Here is a 24379-nt window from a genome sequence, read left to right on the forward strand (position 1 = left end):
AGAGAGTAAGACCAAGTGTACATGCACAGAAGCCTCCAAAAATGAACACAAATTATGTAAATGTGTCAGAGAAATTTTCCCAAAGATAGCTGATATGACTCCAAACTCGCTATTTTATTCATTTCAGTTATTCAATATAGTTTTGAAAACACTTTTTAAGTAGTTTTAAAATATATGTTTTTCAATATTAAATTTATTTTAATCTTCCCAATGTTTCTTTAAAATGAGAAAAAAAGATTTTTTTTTAAATGTAAGCAATTAAATGATATTTAACATTTTTTACACTTCCTATTGACAAAGCCAAAGATCTGCACATACAATCTTAAGTCTAACTTCTTTAAAAAATTCGGAATACATACATCTGATTACATTTTCAAGAATATTATTTTTAGAATATATTTTTGTCCTGATGAAGGAAATCCTCCCAGTAGTATTTTTCCTAGTGACCATTCCAGTAAAATTAGCAAGATAATGCCCATTCCAATGAAATAAGCAAAATATCCTGAAGCCAGCTGTAAAATGGCTGCAGCATATCCAATATTAGTATCTTGCACCGATTCTCACTCACTAGAAATAATGAACCTAAAAAAAAAACCAAGAAGATTTGTAGGAATTACAGGAAATACCTCACAGTGCTCTCGATAAAGACTCTGCAGTGATTTGATGTCCTCAAAGGTTGTACCATCTGGTAGAGAAGACATTTCAACTTCACCAAACTCCGGAAGTACTCGAGATGCATCTGTTTCCGTAACAACACAATGAAAAAACACAGTTATGAACCGTGCCTATTGTTCCTATGATCAGGAAAACACTTAAGGATGATACAAAGAAATAAATTCTAGAATGTCTTAAAGCTCACAGTGAAGATTCTTTCACATTTGTTCTATGTTAAAATTATGAAAAAATTCAGACAGCATTTTTGAAGTAAAAAAAGAAAACCAAAAAACAGTTGCAACTACTTGGCTCTTTCCACTTACAAAACTACAGCACGCTTTCAAAAAAGATCACTAGAGGTTTAACCCACGTTGTTAATCAATAAAACACACTTTAACAAACATGTAGGGAGGAAATGTCATCCCAGAATATCAACATACATGTCTATATATCACTTTGCACAGCAACTGTGTTGTGATTTACATAATGTCAAATATACCACACAAATAAATAATTTGCATATTCTTCTTTATATACTTAGATGATGAATATTAAATATTACATAAAACCTGATAAACAAAGCATACAGCTTAAGTGTCTTTTTGTTCTGTTGTTAGAAATTTTAAAGAAACCATTGTAACTTTAGAAACAATTTTTGTACTTGTGTAACTTGATATTTGCAGCGGAGTTCATCTTGTCTATTTTTATAGTAGAATAAAACAAACATGTTTTAATACCTAAAAACTGCTGATGATGTTGACTTTGGGCAATTACAGTTTGTTCAACAGATGTGCCTGTCTGTTGACCACTTCCTGTGAAGCCATCTGCAACTCCATCCACTTTCTGCACAGGCTTATACCTACAAAAATATCAATTTCAAAATTATCCTTTTTGTTAACTCCTTCATAGATGAGCTCACCCAGGCTATGTTTACCCTGATTTCTCCATTTCAAAACAAAAATTTACAGAAAAGTACAAAAATAATTTACAAATTTTTATTTTCTTTGCAAGTAACAGAAGAAACATGATTACTAAGGGCAGCCAGTACATTACTAATGAAGAATTTATAAAGTTATATTACAGCACCACTACCAATTTCTTCCAGAGTTTAGCGTAAGAACAACATAATCATTAGACTGGCTAGTTTATGCTATTTTAAGAGAAATAACACTGCTACCTGAAGACAACAAAAATGTAAAACTTTGAAAACTTAAATCCTTCATACTGAGGTCTCAAAATCTTTCATAAAGTTTAGAAAATAAAAGTACAGTTATTCAAACAGGAGTGTTAGACTGGATGGTCAAATGTTGTAAGACATCTGACATGCAATAGGTCCTGTCTGTGACTTGCAAAACACCTGAGAGTTTACTCTCAGCTCTTAATAGCAAGAATTTGGCTTCTTTGCACTTCTAAATAGAACTGTAGTCAGTGGAAGAGAAAAGAGGAGCACCAAAAATGAACAACATGTCATCAAACAGTGTTATTGTGATCTCTGTACCTGATGTAGTTTCCATGGAAATGTATAGGAGACATTACTTTCCACACAACATAAGTACTATAGCACATATAGTACATTATATAATTGCTAGTGCAGGTTTTTTTTTCTTAATCAAACTATATCATGCTTGCCTTTAACTGTGCTGCATGTAAAAAAAGAGGTTGATGTCTCTTGCCAAATTTAAGGATCATAATTACCATATAATCTTCACTGGGATGAGTATTTTTAGACAACTTCCTATCTCAAACTTATTGACAGCATTATGGCAAAATGGTGTGATCCTACACTTACTTAATTGTTCTTGACAGGTTTTGAAAGAACAGAAAATATTGAATATTGTTAAAGTGTCTGACTTTGGCTTCCCCAGTCTAGCCTGTGTTTAGAGTGAGTACAAATGTATGAGATAATCTCTCTGTTGAGAAGAAATAACTAACTTTCTGTGTATGTATGGGAGAAGAAGGAGTGTTGCACCATAGCTGCTATGTTTTTGTGTTACTGCTTGGGGTAAGACTGTGCTATTAGATACCCTTCTCTTTTATGCACTTGTTTGCCTTTGTTTTGTAAGCCAGATTCAAGAGGTGGGGAGAAGACAGACTCTCCCTCCTATCTCAAGATGACTCTTATTAGCATAAAGTCTGTTCTTCATCAGCAACAGAGTAACTCTAAACCTGGCCAGGGAAGAAATAGAATATGATTAAATCTGGGCTAAGTTTAGTGTTGTATTATAAATACAGGATTGATTTATACACTTTAACTTGTACCAGCCAGAAGGGGGTGATTTTTTTCTCTCATTTTTATGCCAGGAAATAAAGCTTCAGCGATTTTAAAAATAAAGAGTTGTCAATGTCAGCAACAGCTTCTCTGATGGAATTGGCATATTGATGTACAGTTTTACCACACAGCAGAGACATTGCTGGCTATAAAAAATAATGTACAGATCATGAAAGCACTCAAAATTCATTTTTTAGATTATTGTATCAGACATCTTTCCATAGTATTTTAGCCACAAAGAACCTAACTTTGATGAATCTTTTAAAAAATAAAGTCAGGGTCATACGTAACTCTATTTTTGAAATGAGACTTCTCACTCCAGTGAAGTATTTAGGTCCATTCTTAACATAGGATGGTGACCAACAGTTAGTGTTGTCTAATGATGATACCATATTTATCACGTAACTTCATGACAGATGTTTGTGTTTAAAACCCTGTAGTCACAAAGCGCAGAATTTAAAATGCTAGATGCAATTCCCTTTTCAGTATTTAGGTTCTTTTATTTTTATGACAGGTACAAGTGAAGTGCCAAGCAATGCAGATGTCAGTTAAATTTAGCATGCTAGACAGAATCTTCACTCAAGATGTAACATAATTAAAACACTGGAATGGGTTGCCCAGGGAATTCCTGTTCCTGGAGGAATTTAAGAGACATATGGATATGTCACTAATGAACACAGTTTAATGAAGGGACTCTGTAGGCCAGGTTGGACTTGATCTTGAAGGTGTTTTCCAACCCAGATGATTATGCTTCACATGAAGCATAAGCAAAGAGAAGTTAACAACTTAAGATCACCAGTTAAAGTACAAGTGGACCTCTGGCAATTTAGATGAGAAAAAATTCTCAAAAAATCTTTAGTTACATGGCAAATATTTTTGATGCATTGAAAAAAGTGGTTACAATTTGCTAGCTGGTAAAATTCACTTTTTTTTTTTTTTTTTTTTTTTTTTTTTTTTTTTTACTGCCCAACTTTGAAGGCTCTTTCTTGATTTTACCCACTACTGACGTATAAAATGTTTTATTCTTCACTTTTTGTTTTCTTTTGAACGATAAGGTGCCAGAAGACTGGGGACTGAAAATAATAAACTTTACATTAGCACTACAGCCTTTCAATGTATTTGACCCAGAAATGACACTGTCCAAATATTATATAGGTTAACATAAACTGCAAAATTTTGTGAGGTTTTTAGCCAACAACAACAAAATCTTTATCAAGCTGGGAAAAGCCATGAAAATCCAAAAATCTTGATCACTGAAATAGGAACATGGAATTCAGAAGCGACACAAAGTGAGATGCTGGTTGCATGAGGCAACTAATTTACTATACAACTTCATTGAATACCACTGTCTAACTCTGATCAAACATTATTAAGAGAAACATCCTCTTCCATTGCAGAAAGGATTAATAACTTCCTAACTAGAATTCATGTACTGCAAACAATTTATATTAAGCAGTAAGATAAGGCAGAAAGAATGATAAAGTGTCTGTTTGGTGTGAAATACAAGAAGCAAACAGAAAAAAACCCAACAACCTATGACAGAACAAATGTACTGACAAAGTCACAAGACAAAAAACTGTCTTTTTCAGTTACATTTTTAGTAATTTCCTTGCTTACTTTCACTGTGGCCATTGTGCTATTATTTGGATTTTCCTCTAGATCTTTGAGCCTAGTATTTTTCTGAAAAATAAAATTCATGCTGTTGTGCAATTTATCTTTCTATCAAAAACAGATGTTTCTATCCCTCTGGCTAACTAAAGAAAAAAATAATGTAGGGACTGTAAATATCAGCAGAACTAAGCTCATGCTAGGAATATGCTTAGATTTAATTCTATTTTTGTGATTTATCACTAGTTCACTCTTTGTCACAATGAGCTAATGTACTAAAGTATGTATACTGTGTAGAAATACCATGTTCTCTTCAATGTTGCAGGGGGGAAAATCAGATTTAAAAATTAACAGTAATCAAGATAGTGTAAGCCGTTTGCAATATCACAGGCAACAAATACTAAAGCTGTTAACTACAGAAAAATCAAAGTCAAATATATTAAAAATGTACTATACACACAAAATCTACAAGTAACAAAGCAGTATATGAAAAATATTTGGAAGGCTTCAAAATTTTTTCATATTCGAATCAAGCTGATGCTAGTTACTGTCTAGTATTTGAAGGAACCAAAAATGCTTCCAAGTAAACTGCTATGAATACATCCTAAGCTCTCAAACATAATATACAGATCATATTTCGATAAAAGTCTGCCTTGGATGCTGAGATATCCCTAATCTAGGAGTTGAAATAGAACTTTCTTGTTTTTTAAGCCACAATCAGCTCAACTCCCCAACCATGCTATACATAAATGATATGTGTGTGATCTAGAGAAAAGCTATGGATGTTTTCTAAACTACTCTATTTGGAATTTTTTTTATTAGTTCACCGTTAAGTTCTCGTATTATCAGTTTAGGATACTATCACAGCAGAATTGCACCAATTTTACAGATGCTAGTATGTCAGGACTGTAATGCATCTATTTCTGTCTGCAAATGGAGAAACAGTATAAAAATCCATAATTTCTCTCCTGTCCACTAATGCATTTCTTTCTTTAAAAAAATCAATAAATACTTGATGTTTCGGAATTACAATGGCTTGGTTTAAAGGTAATATTTGACTAAATAGTACGTCCAAGAAACATGGGAAAACTGATGAGAATAGAAAAATACAACTCATCTTCTACACAAAATAAATATTTAGAATAAATAACATCAACAGGAAGTGATGATTAGTGAGTTCTGGTTAGAACAATATAGTTATAGTTACTGAATTTATTAAAAAATACCTTAGTTAAATGTCCAGTTCCCACCAATGAAAACAAAAACACACGGCTGGTGTGTACAAGAACTGAGACAGATATTTAAAATTAATATTAAAATTAATTTCCAAGCTGGAGGTTTACTTATGGAAATAAAACTGAAAACAAGTGAGGAATGTCCTAGAGAACAGACAAGAATGTTTATATCGGCTGTCTGAAATGGACACACAGATTATGAGAAAGATTTCACAGTAAGACTGAACTTCAATTTTTGTAATAGCTTTAAAGATGTCTTGCTTGATATACTCCTGTTCCACCAATGTTTTATGAAATCAGACATTTTAGATATTTCTCTTTAGTATAATACGGGAGGATAATGATACAATTCAAGTACAAAGTAATTTCAAGTAAGTGTACCATTTCCCTTTTTTTTCCCCTAAAATTGTCTTCTCTTTGTAGTTTTTCCTATGTGCATATCCTCACATTCTTTCACAAAAGCACGTGCCTTTGTTATCTCTTCCACTCTTGCAGAGAAAAAATATCCTTCACTCCAGAAAATACCACCACTTCCAAATACTTCTGTAATTTCACAGATCTTCAGCAAAAATAGATGCTGAGAGCAAATACTTGAACCAGCCTACAGGCAAGCTATTATGGTTACGCTAGTTCTTTCAAGAAGAAAAAATAAATATCAAACTGACCTCAATCATAAGCTTGCTATAAGCAAATTATCCATAAAACCATATTGTAATGAAAACACCAACATCTGAAATTAAAGGTCTTATATCTTTTTTTCAGATTGTGATAAAATAACTCAAGACAGTTCATAAGAGTTTGTTCATACAACATCTCACTTTTTATTATAAATTTTTGCAAACTTATTTAAATTTCTAGATAAATATTCTTTCATGTTGAAGGTATGTGACTTCAGTGACATAAACTGCACATTTGGCAAACTTCTTCACAGTAGGGAAGCTGAACAGAGTTCACATTAGAATTTCATCTTATCAGTGGAAGGGAAAGTAAAGACCTATGAACTAGAAATATTAATAAGTACTCATCTTCATTTCACACTTTACCTCTGTTTCTGCTGCATGGGCTGCTGTCTCATAGCCATATATTGCATGTCCTCCTGTAGACGATTAAGAGGAGAATCTGGCTTGACACGAATCCCATAGTAATGGTATTTGGAGTTCCCCCTATATGAAAAAGCAAGCATTGAAAGAAAAATATCATTAGTTTTATGCATATTCATTACATTCACTTTATATTCATGGACTGGAAAAGATTATGTACAAACTAGGCCTAACTCTCCTTCCATACCTGCCTTTTACATGGGTATCATTTTAGCACCTTCAGGAAAAGAATTCACTCCCTTAAGTATTACCAAACATTTTACACTTTGTTATGAAGAAAAAACCAAAACAAGGATATATATATATATATAATGAAGAAACACAATCCTTCATAATTTCCAAACAATAAACTGCATTTTATTTATGTTGCAGTGTATTTATCAAAATGTAAACAGTCAAAATTGGGAAAAGTAAAAATAATAACAACATCGGAAAAGCATTAACATGTTTGAAATTAATAAACATAACTGTCAGAAAACCAATGTACTGTTTACATACAGCTTTATGTAGTTTTTAATATCAGAAAAGTTTCTTACTCATAATTATTGCTTGCGTTTTCTATTATTGTTCAAGATGTCATTAACACTTACCTAGTTCCAAGTCTTCTTGTCCGTAACCCCATGAAGATTGACCGTATGAGTTTTCCAAAGGATGCTGCATTGACTGGATCCAACTTGTGCTCCTGACAGTGTCGTAAGTAGTGGTTGTAAAGGGTACTTCTAGGGAGGCTCACTCCTTCTGCAGTTTCATAATTGTCCAAAAGCCACTGAAGCTATTTCACATGTAAAACAGAAAAAAAAAAAGGGCAAAAAAAAAAAAAATTACTATTTTATTAAAAATATCTTAACCTTACAACATTAACTTATGACAGTTCAGAAGTCACTCTTCAGTTCTACTGAACAGAGATCCTCTAAATGCTAGCTATACCATGTTGTTTTAGGAACTTCAGAATTACCAGGAAATAGTGGAACTCATTACACTTGGATCTCAGTAAGTGTCCACTTCTTAAAAATATTTTGATTCAGTACCACACACCAACTATGCTTTGGAAACAAACTGTTAGCACTGCAAAGAAATAAAATAATACAGAATGTAGTTCATACTATTTCATAGAACAAGCTCATTGGATTAACAAGAGTTAGGTAACACATTAGGAAATGTAATAATTTAGTGCTTTTCTTTGTCAGATCCTAAAAGACATTATAAAACTAAACCGAATGGGATTTTTTAAATTTTTTATTATTATTATTTTTTTGCTCTCAAATACAAAATGAAAAAAAACTTGCATATGAGCCAAGGAACAATCTAGATAACATTGAAAATAATGGCAACAACTATATAGCATTAGGGCTACGATAGTAAGTTGTGGCCTTCTTGCCTTTGGAAATGCTGAAAAAAAGAAATGAATCTTTTCATCTACAAAGTTAGGTATTTTTGGAAAACTACAAAAAAGGACTTTTCATGTCATATCACTGGACTTTACAGTATACAGACAGAAAACACCTGTAGCTGTCAGTAATATATAAAACAAGTGGAAGTGACAATTTAGCAGTGCTAGATTTAAAATTACAGGAGAACAAAAAAAGAAATTACAAATAGTAAAGGTTGAGTACACACTTAAATCCCACTGTTTTAGTTTTTGGGCATGCTAAAATCTTCATTAACTTTCTCCAGTAATTGCTGTGGTTTCTGTTCCCTGAAATTCTCTTTAGAATTTATCTTGGACCATTAATTTACTTTTTCTTTGAATTCTATTTCCTTGTTTTCCTAACTATTAAATCAAAGTAATTCTGTGTGAACATTTAGAACTGCTAGGGTCAGAGAACTAATCAGAACTTGGATTTAATTTGATCATCCAGTGAAACCCTAAACGAAGGACACTGGATCTTATCAAAGAATCATTTCAATTGGAAGAGACACTTAAAGGTGATTTAGTCCAACTACTCTGTAATGAACAGGGACACCAAGATCAGGTTGCTCAGAGCCCCATCCAGCCTGACCTTGAATGTCCCAGGAATGGGGCTTCCACCCCTCTCTGGGCCGCCTGTGCCAGCACCTCACCACCCTTGTAATAAAAAAAAAATTTTTCTTATATCCAGTCTAAATTTTCCCTCTTTTTGTTTGAAATAATTACCCCTTGCTCTATCACAACAGATCTTGCCAAAGAGTTTGTCCCATTCTTTCTTCCAGCCACCCTAATTTTCAAATATGCAAGTAGAATAACTAAAATAAAAACTATTAAGCTACATTAAAAGATTTATGAAATCCATGTGTTACTTGGTACTTTGCAGAATTATTTCCTGTTAGACCACTGCTCTGAATACTGAATTTACACTTGTTTTAATCACTTTGAGCAACTTACCAAAACAAATGAAAAAACTTTATTTGAATTTTCTCTAGAACATTTAAACAGCAGTTCCATATTTGCCTATGTCCATGTTTCTTGAGCATAAGCTCCAGAAAAATGTAACTATGTAAATGGTTCCAAGACAAAAAATATTTTGGCTATGTCTGCAGATAATATTGCATTTCAAATAGACAAAATGAAAAAATAATTCATCATCTTTTTATCAGCTGATAGGTAACTAAAAACTCTTACAAATCACAGATGCCTTCCATATTGAGCATTTGTAATTTCAAAATAAAAAAGAAGAAAAATACAACTGTAAACAACTTAAGCCTGAAAGAATTATTTCACTAATGAATTGATGTAACGTAACCTTACACAGAATCACAGAATTGTAAGGGTTGGAGGTGACCTCTCAGATCATCAACTCCAACCCTTCTGCTAAAGCAGGTACCCCACAGTAAGTTGTATAGTAAAGCACCCATGCAGGTTTTGAATGTCTCTAGAGAAGGAGTCTCCACAACCTCCCTGGGCAGCCTGTTCCAGTGCTCTGTCACCCTCAAAGGAAAGAATTATTTGTTTATTTTCAGATGGAACTTACTGTGTTCCAGTTTGTGTCCATTGCCCCTTGTTCTGCTAGTGGGTGTGGGCACCACTGACAATAACCTGGCTCTATCCACTGTCTGAGCTTAGAAATAGGGGTAATTGTCTCTTTTAATGATTGCAATTAATCTCTATTTTAAATCTATGATGATATTTATATTTATTTACACATATGTATGTAATAGGGTATATAGTATTAAATCTATAATTAAATCAGAACAGATAAGGAATGTTAAGTACTATCACTTTACCCAAAAGGAATATCTGATCGACAAAAAATAACTTTTCCAGTTGAGTTCTCTATATAATATCACAGGTATTTTCTTCCAGATGGTTTATAACCTGTGATGATTCAATTAAAGCACACTTCATTAATTCTATGAATTTTTAACATATCTTATTGCAACCATAACCTGCTGTTAAAAAAACATCTGAACAAAAACCAACAACAAAACAAACACCATATCTGACAGAAAGATATGTCCATTATCATATTTTTTTGCCGCATGAGTTGCTTCAATAATAACGGTTTTATATTTGTTAGATTATAGCCTGGAAGAAAAAGTGAAATTAGTATGTGATCTTAAAAGGATCATTATTTACAAATACTATAAAAGTAATCTAAGCAATTTTTAAATTATATAATCCTAAAACCGAGCTATTCAGGTTCAAATCATGGCTTTAATATTGACCGTACTGTATGGCTAAGATTGTTAAAAGTATGAAATATTTGCACAGTCAGACATGCCAAATTGACTCCAACTCCAACTAAACTGCAATGCTTATAGAACAGTAAAGTATCACTGCAGAAATCAATCAGAAGAGAAAAGAAATAGAACAGAAAAGGCAAATTCCTTAAAATAAGCGCAGATTTAGGGAAAAAAATAAATAAATCCCAGGAAGTCTAATATAGATATCATAGAGTAAAAATCCAAGTATATTCCACGAATCAATATCACAAGTGGAAATTAATACTAATTCAATACACAATTTAGAATTCTATTTTAAAAACTTTTAAAGCCAATTATTTTAATAAATAGGCCAACTAGACCATTAAATGACAAATCTAAGAACAGCTTGCGAGACAAAGAGCAATACTCTCCAAACTGTCCTTACTTAAGTTTTACGTCAATAAATATTACTTTCTAAATAGGTACCATATTCAGTAAGTTTCATCTAGATTGCAGCGACTTCTTCCAAAATGACTGAAGTGAAGGAAAAAATTGATTGCCACAAAAACATGTAGAGGGGGTCTTTTTTTTTTTTTTCTTCTCAGAGTCAAAGATATATTCCTATCAAATAATTCTGTAAATCTTCACAATCAAGAAAGAAATAGCATGATGACAATGCAGTGACATCTGGATACAAATCTTATGATCACATCTCTGTAACAATTTACTGACATACTATTTATACACTGTAAATAGTATAACGGACCAGGAATGAGTGGAATAGCCTGGGAAGCAAGGGCTATTTTATAACTCTTTCTGGTTTTGTACCAAAATTCTGAACCTCAAAGTAGGACTAAACACAAACTTATCAATCAGTGGATAAGTTCAAATGCTAAGAGAAATTTCTAACACTTTGCCAAAAAAAGCTATGGTCCTTTTTACAATGACATTTAAGTAATTTTATTATTGTTCAGTTGTCCTATCTTCTTTATAAACATCGGGAACATTTGGATGTTCACAAAAGAATTAAAATCTAAAATATTACAACATAAAAGTCTGTTCTTTAATATTTTGTATAACAATGTAGTACGATTTTCCTCATTAAATATTGGCATTTTCTTAAAAAACAAACAAACAAAAAAAGCCATAACTGAAAAAAACACACAAACCAAAATCAATCAAACAAAACTACAAAACCCAGAACCATCCTGGCTATGATTTTGAGATTATCAGACACATACAGAAAAAAATCCAAGACCTATTATTACATGGATTATTAATTTGATTTCTAAGAGACAGACTTGTATTTTTACATTAAAACCACAAACCAAATGTAATTTTTTACTGTAAAACAATAAAAGAATTTGCATGTAACTACATGTAAGTAAAGCTTAGTCAAGCTGAAAAGAGTAAAAAGAGACAAGGTGTATAGAACCTAATCAACATAGAAAAAATATCAAATATAAAATGACTAACATCAACAGAAAAAAAAAAAAAACATTTCAAGAAAGACTAGAAATAAACAAAGTAATATTATTATTTATATAGTAAGTTTCAAATTAACTTTGTGCCCTTTTCCTTTCATCTCACAGATATATTTATTGTTTTTATCACTATATCTGGAGATCGTGTTCTTACACATACATCTTCAAGCTTCCTGTGTGGAAAATTCTTAACTGTTGAGATTTGCAGAATGTGAACAAAAAGTAAGATAGTTAATTAAGACATATATGTGTATTTTAGACTAATATTCTATTTCTTTCCACGCTGTGATACGAATCTTTAAGATCCCCAAGTTTTTTCATAATCAACTCACTACTCAGAACAAATGAAAAAACATCTAAAAATAATCTAAAGACATTATTTATGCTGTTTGCCTTTTCCTTTTCATATACTTGTACGTTAATATATGGTACACAGACTGTTCTTTGTAGACAGTTTTACTGCAAATATCAAAAGCCAGCTAATTAAGCATAATTTTGAACAATACCTTACCATTTACACTATAGTTTGCAAAACTAAGAAATGTGTTAACTTGTGTTAATACAAGTTTAAAACCTCAGAAACAAATAATACACTGCAAGATACCATCAAGACATTCAATCTGACAAAATAAAGCCATGAGAGATGCAGTAAAAAATTATAAGCAACTAAGATGGAAAGATTAAGAGCACAAAGTAGTAATAAAATAAAACAAACATTCAGAGGCAGGCTAAGCATGCAGAACAAGCAAAAGAGAGTGTATGTGAAGTAGAGACAACTTACATGGCTGTTGAGAAGAGAGCTTCTGTGAGTGGACAGACCATCAGACTTTTGCAGTGTCTCAATCGCCATTTCAATCTGATAATAGATGGCATTAAAAAAAGGACTCAAGACAAGATAGTAAAAAAGCCTGATCAGAGAAGTTTCGACAGGTTGCTTACAGATCAACAGAAATGCCTAGTTTTTTTTCCTGGCTAGGACATATATTCTATTAAATGGTGTCATTCTGGGTCTCAGTGAACACAAACCTCTCCAGTGAGGTCAGAAAGCACTTTTCTTGCATACATACTGCAGGATCACAGCCTCACAATTCAATTTACCTTTCTCCTTGCTCAGGAAATGAAAGCTCTCCTGATTTGCTGGAGAGCTACACTGAAATATAAAAAAAACTGCAACAAAATAAACCTAAGTAAAGACAACAATGCCTGACTGAACAAAAGTATCGCTTATGACCAAGAAAATTATCCCAAGCAGAATTTTAAGACAGGCATCCATACATTCTCCCTTCAACTATAACAGGAAGAGCTGTTTCCATACTGAAAAAACAATTGAGTTAGATACAAAACTTCCTCTTTCTGCAATAACGAGCAAATCTCAACCCCAAATAATTTAATAGGTTTTCTGACATTAGTTTCAGAGGCACAAGTTATCACTGACTGCTGCAGCACCCTCACAGTATCCCCAGCTGCCAAAGTAAATAGAAAGTCAGGAGTCACACAGACAGCAGGATCCAGCCTTCAGAAAAATAGCTTATTTTTTTCACAACTTAAATTAGAATTTAAACTTTGTATTTTAAAACAATAACACACCACTAATTAAATATACAGCATTTTCCAAGTGCAAATGTATAAACACTCACACATTTGTTCCCAATCTTTTCCTTTGAATATCAGTGGATCTTTTGATGTTCTATAACAACAACATTAAAGAGTAAAATTGGAAACCTGACTGCAGTTTAACCAAGCAAGAACAACACTGAAGATGACAGAGACAATGGGATGTGCAGTAAGAAAAGGCATATAATTAGCTACATTAAATGGCCAAAACAAGAGCAATGGAAAATGCCACTTAGATTTTTAAAACTACTTTTTGTTTTCCCTGTAGACCATTTAAAATTAGCCTTCCCCATTCTACTTCAAATATCACAGTACTTTCTAAAGATTTTAGTGTTATAATTTATCAATGCTAGACTAATTCATTCTCTGAATATCAGAGACTGAAAAATAGTTGATATTCAAATTTACAGCTAAATTAGCTTCTCCCTTCTTTACAGTGTGACTGGTCAGTATTTTTATTCCAATAGTTGAGATAAGTAATTCCTTCTTTCTTTCCTGTAACTGCTTAATATCAGCTATATAAAACTATCAAAAAAGTGCATTGAGCATATGATTACTATGTATGAAAATGAACTCTGACATGACAACAACTTTCTTTAATATTCTGATTTCTTCTTACTTCAGGTTTATTCTTGCTGAGGTTTATTCTTTAAAGTAGCTTTCACCAGTATTGCCACTGAGGACAATGATTCTGTCTTTGCAGATCCCCAGGTATAGAACAAAATTTTTATAGTGTTAGGATCATCTAGTCCACTTTTTCTGCATAACCTAAGCCAAGCAGTTACCACTAAAAACGTTACCTCTAAAATTAATTAATTCATCAAGCTCAGAAAGATACCAGTTCCATATTTAAAATAAGTCATCATCATACTCTAGGGAATCAAGTTTCACAACACAAATTGTTCTACCTACCAATTATTTTCATTATTTCTAATCTAAATTTTCATAAGGTGAACTTCTGGCTTTATCTGACAGATACCTCTCTTTCTAATAAAATAAACCTTCTTCTTATGTAGGCAATACAATCACATCTTCAGTAGTTTTGAACATAAAATTAGTTCAATTTGAAGGAAGATTTTTAAGATACTAAATCATTCTCATCTCTATTCAAAACTGCATTCAAACATATATGAACATTGATTACATAGGTAATGTAGTCATTTTTACTATTATTTAGAATATGAAAATAATATAAACTGTTTATTACATAAATACAAATAAAAGACTAATATCTTTGCCTTTCTAGCAATATACATCGAAAGAGTCCAGGCACAGCTAACAATATTTGCATTTGAAGTGCTTAATGAAAGAAAGGAATTACACATTCATTTATTTGAATGTGTGATCAGTCATACATTTCCCCTTTTCTTCTCTTAAAAAAATTAAAACATTCTTTATTAAAATGTTTTGACTGATAACTGAGATACACACTATCATTCTATCATCCCACAATAACTTGAATATAACCATATTAAATATTGCATGACAACACCTTTTATAGTAATATAAGCAATGGGGGGGGAGGAGGATGGATGGACTAAATTAAAGCATGATGGTCAAGAAAACTGCGATTAGAGACATCTCCCTTAATTTACATTGCTTGCCTTATATTTGGACACAGTTGTTAATGATTAAGGGTATTTCCCTTGAGGTAATAAATTCAATACTTTGATCCCAATACAGGCATCTGGAAATCCACATTGTTCAGTCTTTATGTGATTTACTGATTCAGAAGTTATTAAATATTCTCGTTAGTTTATGCTTTAGTTTTCATTAACATGTTAATAGATAAACATAATATACATAATAGTTTCAGATACATATAATAACTTCCTAAGCGCCAATGGCAAAAGTAGCAGCACTTTCTCATGATTCAATTAACACAAAGTATTTATAATAACTTATTCTGAGATGGTGAGGACATAAAGAAGACAATTAGCAGAAGTTTAAGACCTGACTTGATTGATCAGAAAAACCATGCAGAATAGCCACAGGCCAGCAAAAGTCCAAAATGTTTGGGTTTCAGGTCGGATGACATTTTCTTTCCGAAAGCTGCAAATGTCCATCTTCTCTGCTCATGGTTCTCTAACATATGGTCAGAATGATTGACCAATTCCAGTTTCTCTCCCCAGGATCATCCAGTTCTTTGTATCTATAATCTCAAATATTTATACCTTCAAACATATTCTATTTTTCTTTCTGGCAGTTTCCCCCATATTTGATACAAATGCTCTCATGAAAAACAAAAAAAGTCCTCCACTTAACTCTAAAAAATATGTGGAAATGTCACATATATATCCTTTGCATTTCTCACATAAGAAAAAAAAATTGAGAAGCTAAAAGAAAAACCAAGTTCAGATTACAGTTATTATTAACATCAAATTTGAAAGCATTTATGGCAAGATAGAGCCAGAGAGAAGTATATTGACTATTTTAGAACAAACAGGTATTTAATCAAAATCAGAAAAATCCACTTCTGCATAAAGATGATGCCTGCACTCCAGTGATAATGACTGTTAAAATAACATTACTTACAAGTCATCTTCCATCCAGCTTAAGCATTTTAAGTAAAAGAAAATGAATTAATAGAAATTATTCTCACGGTTTCAAAGATATCTGTTTTAAATATACCAGAATATTTTAAAAATACCAGAATAAATATCTGGTGGAAACAAACCATGAGGTGCTTCAAGGCTTTTTAGACAGAAAACACAAGAGTCAGTGACTAAAAAATGAAGCTAAATTGACTCAGAAAAGAAACAAGGTGAAGCAGATGCATGATAGGTTTCTCCCTTATCCTGATCTTGTAGACGGGACACAGCATCAATTCAAGAAATACAGTGGAGCAGCAAAGGACTCACAGGAATAGAGAAATAATAATTATTATTTCACACTGTGTCACTGAAATCTAACTCTTGTTCTAGAAGAGAGTCATGATGCTCCAGAGTTCTCAAGGAGAAATCAAAGAAAAGTCTTAGAGAAGGAAGTAAATAAAGGCACAAGGTCATCAAATCTAATCTTCTTCCCCACGAGCTAATTCACACCACTTAATCTTTTTTAATTTCTTTATCAACTGTAGTGATTACCCATTAATACAATTAATTTAAAAGAAGAAAAAAAACTTTATCTGCCTTTTCCTATTTAGAAAAGGATGCTTCTTTTTCCACAAAAGACATGTTACAGTGCAAGAGGTCAGACTGCTTGATACGATATTCCTTTGCAGCGTAAATGTCTATGAATCTTTCATTTTATCAGAAACAGTTTGTTTTATGCTAAAAAATATAAAGCAGATCCAGCTAACTTCAAATTCTGCAACAGATTATCAGAAAAAAGTGAGGAATGGAGTTGGAAGGAGTTTCTCTACTGGAAAGAGATTAATTAATACAGTCTCAACTATTTTCCAAATTATAACCCTGTCAGAATATTTGTTGTTTATTGTTTTTAAAATAATTACAGTAGCTCTATAATAAAATTATACTATCAAGACATTTACACTAGGCTTCCTAACTTCATCTGTTATTCTTCTTCTCTCTTAATTAATTGCACATTTTGGATAGATATCACTCCTCCTTTAAAGTTAGGAACATATTCTGCATACTGTACTTACTAAGAGAAGTAATAATTTGTCGTAATACAAACAATCAATATTAATTTTGCTTTTCTTTTATATACATTTACATGTGCCCTGAAAGAGGATAAACTTCGGCAACAGCGTAAGTGGAGACCTCCTATAGTTGGTGATGACTGATAAGTGACAGCTGTAATTACAGGTCAGTACTAAAGTATATTACAGAAATCAGCACTAACAAATAGGAGCCTCTCACTGGCTGACAAGCATAACAATATCTTTACTATTAGAAACTTTATTAACTTAAGATAGTATGTAATATGTTGCTTAGATCGTTCCGTTTAATCACAATAACAATCTGTAGACATATATAGAAAAAAAAGATTGAAAGATGATTTACATTTCACTATTAACAAAGCAATTCAATTTTCTAGTTAAACTCCTAATCATAGCTGGACCTTCATTCATGATAACCACCAGTAAACCAATGAGATTCATCTTTTATACAAGATAAAACATCTAAATTAATTTCAAATAGATAACCAGGTAAGTTGAATCACCTCTTGTCCAACACAATGTCAGTCTACGAGCATTCACATCTGAATATGTTGTTTGTGCTATTTGTCTCTCTAAAATTGTTTAGTTGTTTATCTCCCTAAAATCTGACACAATTAAGTCTCTTATAATCTGAAGGCCTTTCTACTTCGGGAGAAAAAAAAATCATTTTTTGGAAGTAAAGGAGTAATTTAATACACAAGCTAAGGACACCATGGGAAGAAACAATTAAATCAGTGGAAATAAAACAACTGAAGAAAATGTTACAAATTTTCTTCATGCTCACTAGGTGTATTTTGATGGTTAGTATACAGAAGAATGTTTTTTAAGTGGTCAAAAAAAAATTGAATTTTTACATTTCATTCATCCAAGACATAGTTAATAACACATACCAATTTCCTTTTTTTTTTTTTTTTTAACTGCAGCCAAATACATCAGAAAAATCTAACATAACTTACTATAAAAAGATAATGACTTCATCAGTGATGGTGAATAACAACAGAACAAATGAAGCTCTCTCTTGTAAGCATTTCTCTCATCTTGTAAGCATAAACTACTGCCTCAATGACAACAGTAAACAAAGCTAATGATGGCCATATGTAGTAATAAGTAATGCCTCCCTTATTTGTATATCCTTTCTCTCTACGTGAAAATTCTTCTAGCTAATTCAATGTTAGGAAATATTTGCTGAAAATTTTAAAAGCAAACCAGCCTAGATAGATGCCATTTTAATGTTTCCAATAAATGCTCTATGTAAGAATGAAAAATGGAATAATGGTGAAGATCAAATGAGGATCATGAGAGAAATGAGATCCAGTTTTCTACGGGGCAATCCAAATAAAGTACTCCATTGGTCTATTTTGCACAGTGAAATTCAAACAGACCTGGTGTTTTAATAACGCGGTCTAAACTGAATCTTTTATGTTTCAACTGATCTGTGAAAATTTCAGGTCGCTATAAGTATCCAGATCCTAAAATGATAAAATCTAAAACCTGTGGCCCACCAAAACAGCAAGAAATCCACTTCTAATATCTTGCACAATAAAACTATACAAAATAAACAGTACCTTAAAAATAAATAAACAAACAGAAGAAAATATTTTAGTGTTAAAAATACAACTTAATCATTGTGATTTGATTAGCATTATTTTTAATATTCCTAAACGTAAGTTGATATGGAAGTACTCAATCTAAAAGAGGCTGTTTTTTTGATACATGAAGCAAGACAAGGTTGTTGCTTACAGAATGAACCTCAGATTTTGTTAAATTTTGTAAATTTGACACAAAAAACCTAAATTGTTTTAATTTGTTAGATATACCACAGAATTTTGATTTTGTTCGAGTAATTTCAGGATATTCAACTTCAAATTAAAACTACACTTCTGTTTACTGGACGTATTTAAATCTCATTTGATTTCAAATTCAAATAAATATTTAATGACTGACTTTTGCTGTTATAGCAAAAAAAACTGTACTTATGATAAGCAAAACACTAAACTTCATATGTTCTTAAGTGAATAAGGAGAATACTAGCATGAAAGAGGTAACTACTATTTAAATGCAGAACAACTTAAAACAACTATAAAAACATACAAATATCATTGGTACCTAAATATTTAAAGTTATATCACTTTTCAAAATTTATTTGATCTTGATCCGCTTCTTACTTGTGACAACAGAATACTACTCTTGTTCTACCTTGCTTGGTAGTTACAAATCATGTGCAAAAACTGCAAGAAATATCTTTCAAATAATTAATATTTTAAAGAAAAAATAAAAGTATTGATTTTATTTAAGTTATAATTCAGAAATGTTTTTTTTCTTATGAAAATCATTTAAACACATGTAAATATTACCAAACACTCTTTTTTATTTAAGAATTAAATATAAATACAATATTCTATTGCCAGCTGAAGGCTCCTGCTATGCTACTGATATGTATGCAATTCATTCACTATGAGTCTTTGCAATTTTTATTCTCACAAAATAATACTACATAGTTAAGGTAGTCTGAAAGTTTGTATGAAATAATATATCTATACATTGTACAAAAAAAAAAAATATAACTACCTTAAGAATCAATATCAAGATATTTTATTGAATCACTTGAGTGCTAATGTAAATGTTCATCATTATTCCAAATAAAATTTAAAAGAGTTTTACTTGTTACACTGGTTCCCAAAAATAAAGTTGCATTCATTATGGCTATGCAGTAAAGCTAGACTATATAAGCCAATTTTCTTAACTGGAATAAGTAAATTTGAGTAAGCGCTTAAGAGAAGAGTTGATGTTCATATTTAAGTGTCCAAAACAGTATTTATCATAATACTAACAGCATGAACCTTCCCACAGCATTATAAGACACTTCCTCAACAGGCTTTTGAAAAGTACCATGTATGAGTAAGAATAAATGTTAAAAGGAAAAAATATGCCAAAATTCTGAAAATACAAGAGTATTTTGAAATATGCTACCACCCATACACTAAAGTAAAGCAAAACATAACAAATGCAGGAAGTTACAACCAAGTACTTACCAGCTAGATTATTTAATATTTACATCTATTAACATGAATATTCTCAGCAATACTTTTTTTAATTTAAAAAAAAAAAAAAGTTGGTTGAGTTCTTGTAGAAAAATATTGTTCAGACACACTATTATGTAAGCATTCTCAAAATATTCACAGGTATTACTTGCGAGCAAAAATATAAAATGTAAATCTTTGGGAAAGGTCTGTCTTTGTATTTAAGATTCATGCTTTTATCTTGTTTATACATATATTTATTTCTCATGTCATCAGAAAGTACCATGTAGTACTCTGCTAGCATAATTTTGCTGTACTTTCTTAAACAAACATCATATCAGTCTGAAAGAACATCTTAATGATTAAGTCCCAAAGATTTCAGATCAGTCTGAAATACTTACTGTAGCTGGGGAAGTCCGTGTTGTATGAGTCACTGAATGACCAGAATTTTCCATTGAATTGCCAATCAAATAGGTCCCTCCTGAGCTGCTAATGAGTTGTCCTCCTGTGACACCCATCTGAATCCCTCCAGTGCCCACCATGCTATGAGAGGAGACCACTGTTGTCACCTGCGCAGAACTTCCTTGAGTATCAAAATAATTTCCCCCAGTGTTTTGGCTGTACATCTGGGTTTCTGTGTAGGGATAAGTTGTTGATCGGCTTCAAGAAAAGAAAACAAAAGGAAAAAAAATTATTTGTATTGTTCATTTAGCTAAGGGAAATGTTGTATTTCTAGTACACGTCTGCAATTGCTATAGCCAAATTAAAAAAGGTTGGCAAACAATCCCTTCTCAGAGAATAATATTTCTGCAAATAAATGTACCAAGTAACTAATCCAGTAAAAATATTAAAACAAGTATTCACCAAACCTCGTGGAAAAGTTTGTCAGCCTTACCTGAAGAGGATCAAAGAAAGGAAGTACGACAACAATTAAGAAGATGGACAGGAAGAGTTCATACAATAATTAATATAGAGCAAAAAAATTTGTAAAGCTCCATCTGTTTCAACTTTTTACAGTCCTACCATAAAATACAGAATTTCAATCGTATGCTATATACTTTTCATACTAAGCTGCAAAATTGCAAACAAGTTATATAAATCTCAGCCAAGAAAGCTCAGTGTTCAAGAATTCCATGTTAACTATTGATTTTAAATATTTTATAGCTCTTGGTTAAATCTTGAAATTCAGAACCTAATTGTATTTTAATATGTTTATTTTTACAGGGTGAATTTAAAATCGGACATGAATTTGTAGTATGATGAAAAACTGCCTTGAAGAAATAAAACCAAATTAGAACTATGACATGTAAAAAGCTTATAAAGATTAAAGAAGAAAAGGTATGCAGCAAAAATGTTTTAAAAATTATTTTTGAGCATGAAATATTCACGGCCCATTAATAAGTGTACTCTTAAAACTATTACATCTGAAACTTTTTATCATGTTTCAAATTATTAATCACTTATATTAAATCATTACCTTGCATGGGTTATAATCTGTTCACAGTTATTGAATACGTACTCGCTCCTTTGTTCACCAAATATTGAATATGTACTAGCTTTGTTCACCAAAACATATTTTAAAATTATTAACTGCATAGTATTCATTACTTCAAAGCAAAATTCCTTATTCTTGAAAAACCTGCCTGAAAATTTTATCTTGTTTCACAATGGCTAAGTTTTGTATTTTGGCAAGCAGGATAATAGAAATGTCAAAGGAAAGAAAACAGACAGTTTACTTAACCATTAATTTTATTCCTTAAGCATCAAAATCTGTAATGTTGCCTGTAATCAACTGACAACACTCATTAACTTGGATTTGCTTATGTTGAGATACAGTCTGACCAAATAAATACACTTTAAATCTAGTAGGATTCTGAGAAAAGAGAAGAGTTGCCAAATTTCTGCATAAGCCTACAGTTTATTATAATCATAGAAACCACAAAATCATGCAAAACCATGCAACTAAGTTAGTATGACAAAAAATTTCTGACATTTCTAAGATTACAAGAGGAGGAAGCAGTATTCAGTATTTATACAGTTGGCAGATCATTAGTACATCTGTCCAAGGCTTAGAAGTCAGTATTTTTTTTTCCATTTATCTAGGCAAGGATTAGTTTCTTATAAAAATAGAGAAAGGTAATAGAAAATTACAGTTTGTAATTTTTTCTTTTTAAATTATGAAAGCTTACATAAGATCAATTAGCAAACAATAGACTCAGAGATAATGATACCTTCTTTAGCTTCAGCAAATCATTACTTCTAAAACAAGTGAAGAACATATGGCACCTTACCAACAATCAAAGTCAGAATTTTTACTATGGTCACAGACTTCAGAGAAATTTCAAAAATTTAGTTTCAAATCCTGAAAGCTTTACAAAACTCATACTACATTATTTCCTCTCACCCCTCTTTAAGTTACTTAATCAAATTATTTTTTATTTTGGGTATTTCAAAAGCTTCAAAATCAGCAGTATGAAACTTGGAAATTAATCTACAAGAAATGCCTCGCAGTCTCCTGAAAACAAAGCAAAATAGTTCATTTGGGAACAGTGCTAAAGTAGGCAGCTAATCTATTAATATTTATTTGGAAATGTAAAATCAGTTCTTCTTTACATTGCAATAGCCTTTGCATGTATTTACGTATCATGCATGTCCTGATTCACCTGTTCGATCAAGCCAAGGTATCACTGTGATACCTTGTGATAATATTGAAATATCGCTTCTCTTGTGATGAAAAAGATAACTGCTAGCAGAGATGGTATTTCATCTGCCTTGCAAACATACAATTTACTGAATTTACAGAATTTACCCCTATGTAGTAAGGGTCAATTTAGGAAAAAGTAATAATGGAAGTGCAGAACAAATAGTTCAGCAAAATGTGAAGGAAGAGAGCACTGTAATATCTCTCTAAAGAGAAATATTCTATGGGGTACTAGTACAGTATGGCCATGAATGAAAGGACAAGGGTGTTGTTGATGGTAAAAACAGATACAACTAAAAGAAACAGGCTATCCACAAAGGACATGAGCAAGATATACTACACTTGTAGAAATGAAATCAAAGAAGTAGTGCTTTGTACAAATGCAAAGTCTAGAAAGTGCTCAATGTTTCAGAAGAAAAGTAAGTCACTCTGTATGGAAAGGATAGGGAAAAGGAAATATCTGTTTGTTTTTACCTTGTTCCGATCTACAAATCATGTACAGTCTCTAAATAAGGACTGATTGTATTACAACACCTAAATCAGCTTATAACTACTTCTTATGACTACACCAAGAGCAGTCTTTGGGGTAGACAGGTGGACTTCAAGATAAACATCTTTGTTCCAACAACCAGGTTTACATCAGGTTCTTCAAGTACACCTGATTATTGGAGATGATAAAGCAAATCTTCAGCAACAGAGATCAATGATGTAATTAAAAGTGAGATAAAAGTGTTGTTATTACATGCAATGATAATTGCAACTCAGCAAAGAGCTTTTTAACTAACTATAATAAAAACGAATTAATCTGGAAACCAAAAGATGCAGGCTATACCAACCGGATGAGATGATGCTATGGAAACCAGTAACTCATAGGTTTTAACGTCATTGAATACAACGTGAGCTCTCAACACAAAACTGTGCAAAGAGAAAAATATGATGTTATACTCTTTAGATACATGTAAAGGATAACCTGAAATAAGGAAGTTATATCCTATTTCTCCATAGCACTTGCGGCACAAATATATAATACATCCTCAAATAGTCTGGCATATAGTCATTTCTTTCCCATTGCAAATGTTGTCACAGCACCATCCCTTATTTTCCTATACAGTTGCATATTTAACCTCAGAAGAAGTAAAATCTTCTGAATCTTTATGAAGACTACCTTGGTGATACACCATGGCTTGAGATACAAGTTAGGAAACAGAATCTAACAGTTACTCCTACAGAAAGATTGTGGAATTCAGCATTTGTTAGAATGTGGCATGAGAAAGTTCATCAGAGTTCCAAACATATTAGGCTACAACATCCTAACTTCCAAAAGGTTGTGCAACCCAGACAGTATTTAACTGGAGAGCATGTCACACAAAATCAAGATTCCACACTGGGAGTTAATGAGACTAGCATGAGCTGGACTAGGATAGCAAGGTATTATAATTCACCTGTTA

General features: G+C 31.9%; 1 protein-coding gene across 5 annotated transcripts in view; it reads right to left on the reverse strand.

The window, feature by feature from the left end:
- The window catches only part of RFX3 (regulatory factor X3), a 125454-nt gene that overhangs the window by 20580 nt on the left and 80495 nt on the right, over positions 1–24379 (reverse strand). For 4 of the 5 annotated variants that reach the window (XM_085214341.1, XM_085214343.1, XM_085214342.1 and 1 more), the window contains exons 4-9: positions 20632–20890; positions 12753–12827; positions 7457–7638; positions 6810–6929; positions 1392–1513; positions 627–739 (exon numbers count right to left, since the gene is read on the reverse strand). In XM_085214341.1, coding sequence (XP_085070467.1) covers positions 627–739; positions 1392–1513; positions 6810–6929; positions 7457–7638; positions 12753–12827; positions 20632–20890 — 871 coding nt within the window. The remainder of the gene's footprint in view (positions 1–626; positions 740–1391; positions 1514–6809; positions 6930–7456; positions 7639–12752; positions 12828–20631; positions 20891–24379) is intronic. The other variant, XM_085214339.1, reaches the window with a different exon arrangement.

Source organism: Meleagris gallopavo, chromosome Z (assembly GCF_905368555.1).
Source record: "Meleagris gallopavo chromosome Z, MGAL_WU_HG_1.1, whole genome shotgun sequence".
NCBI lineage: Eukaryota > Metazoa > Chordata > Aves > Galliformes > Phasianidae > Meleagris > Meleagris gallopavo.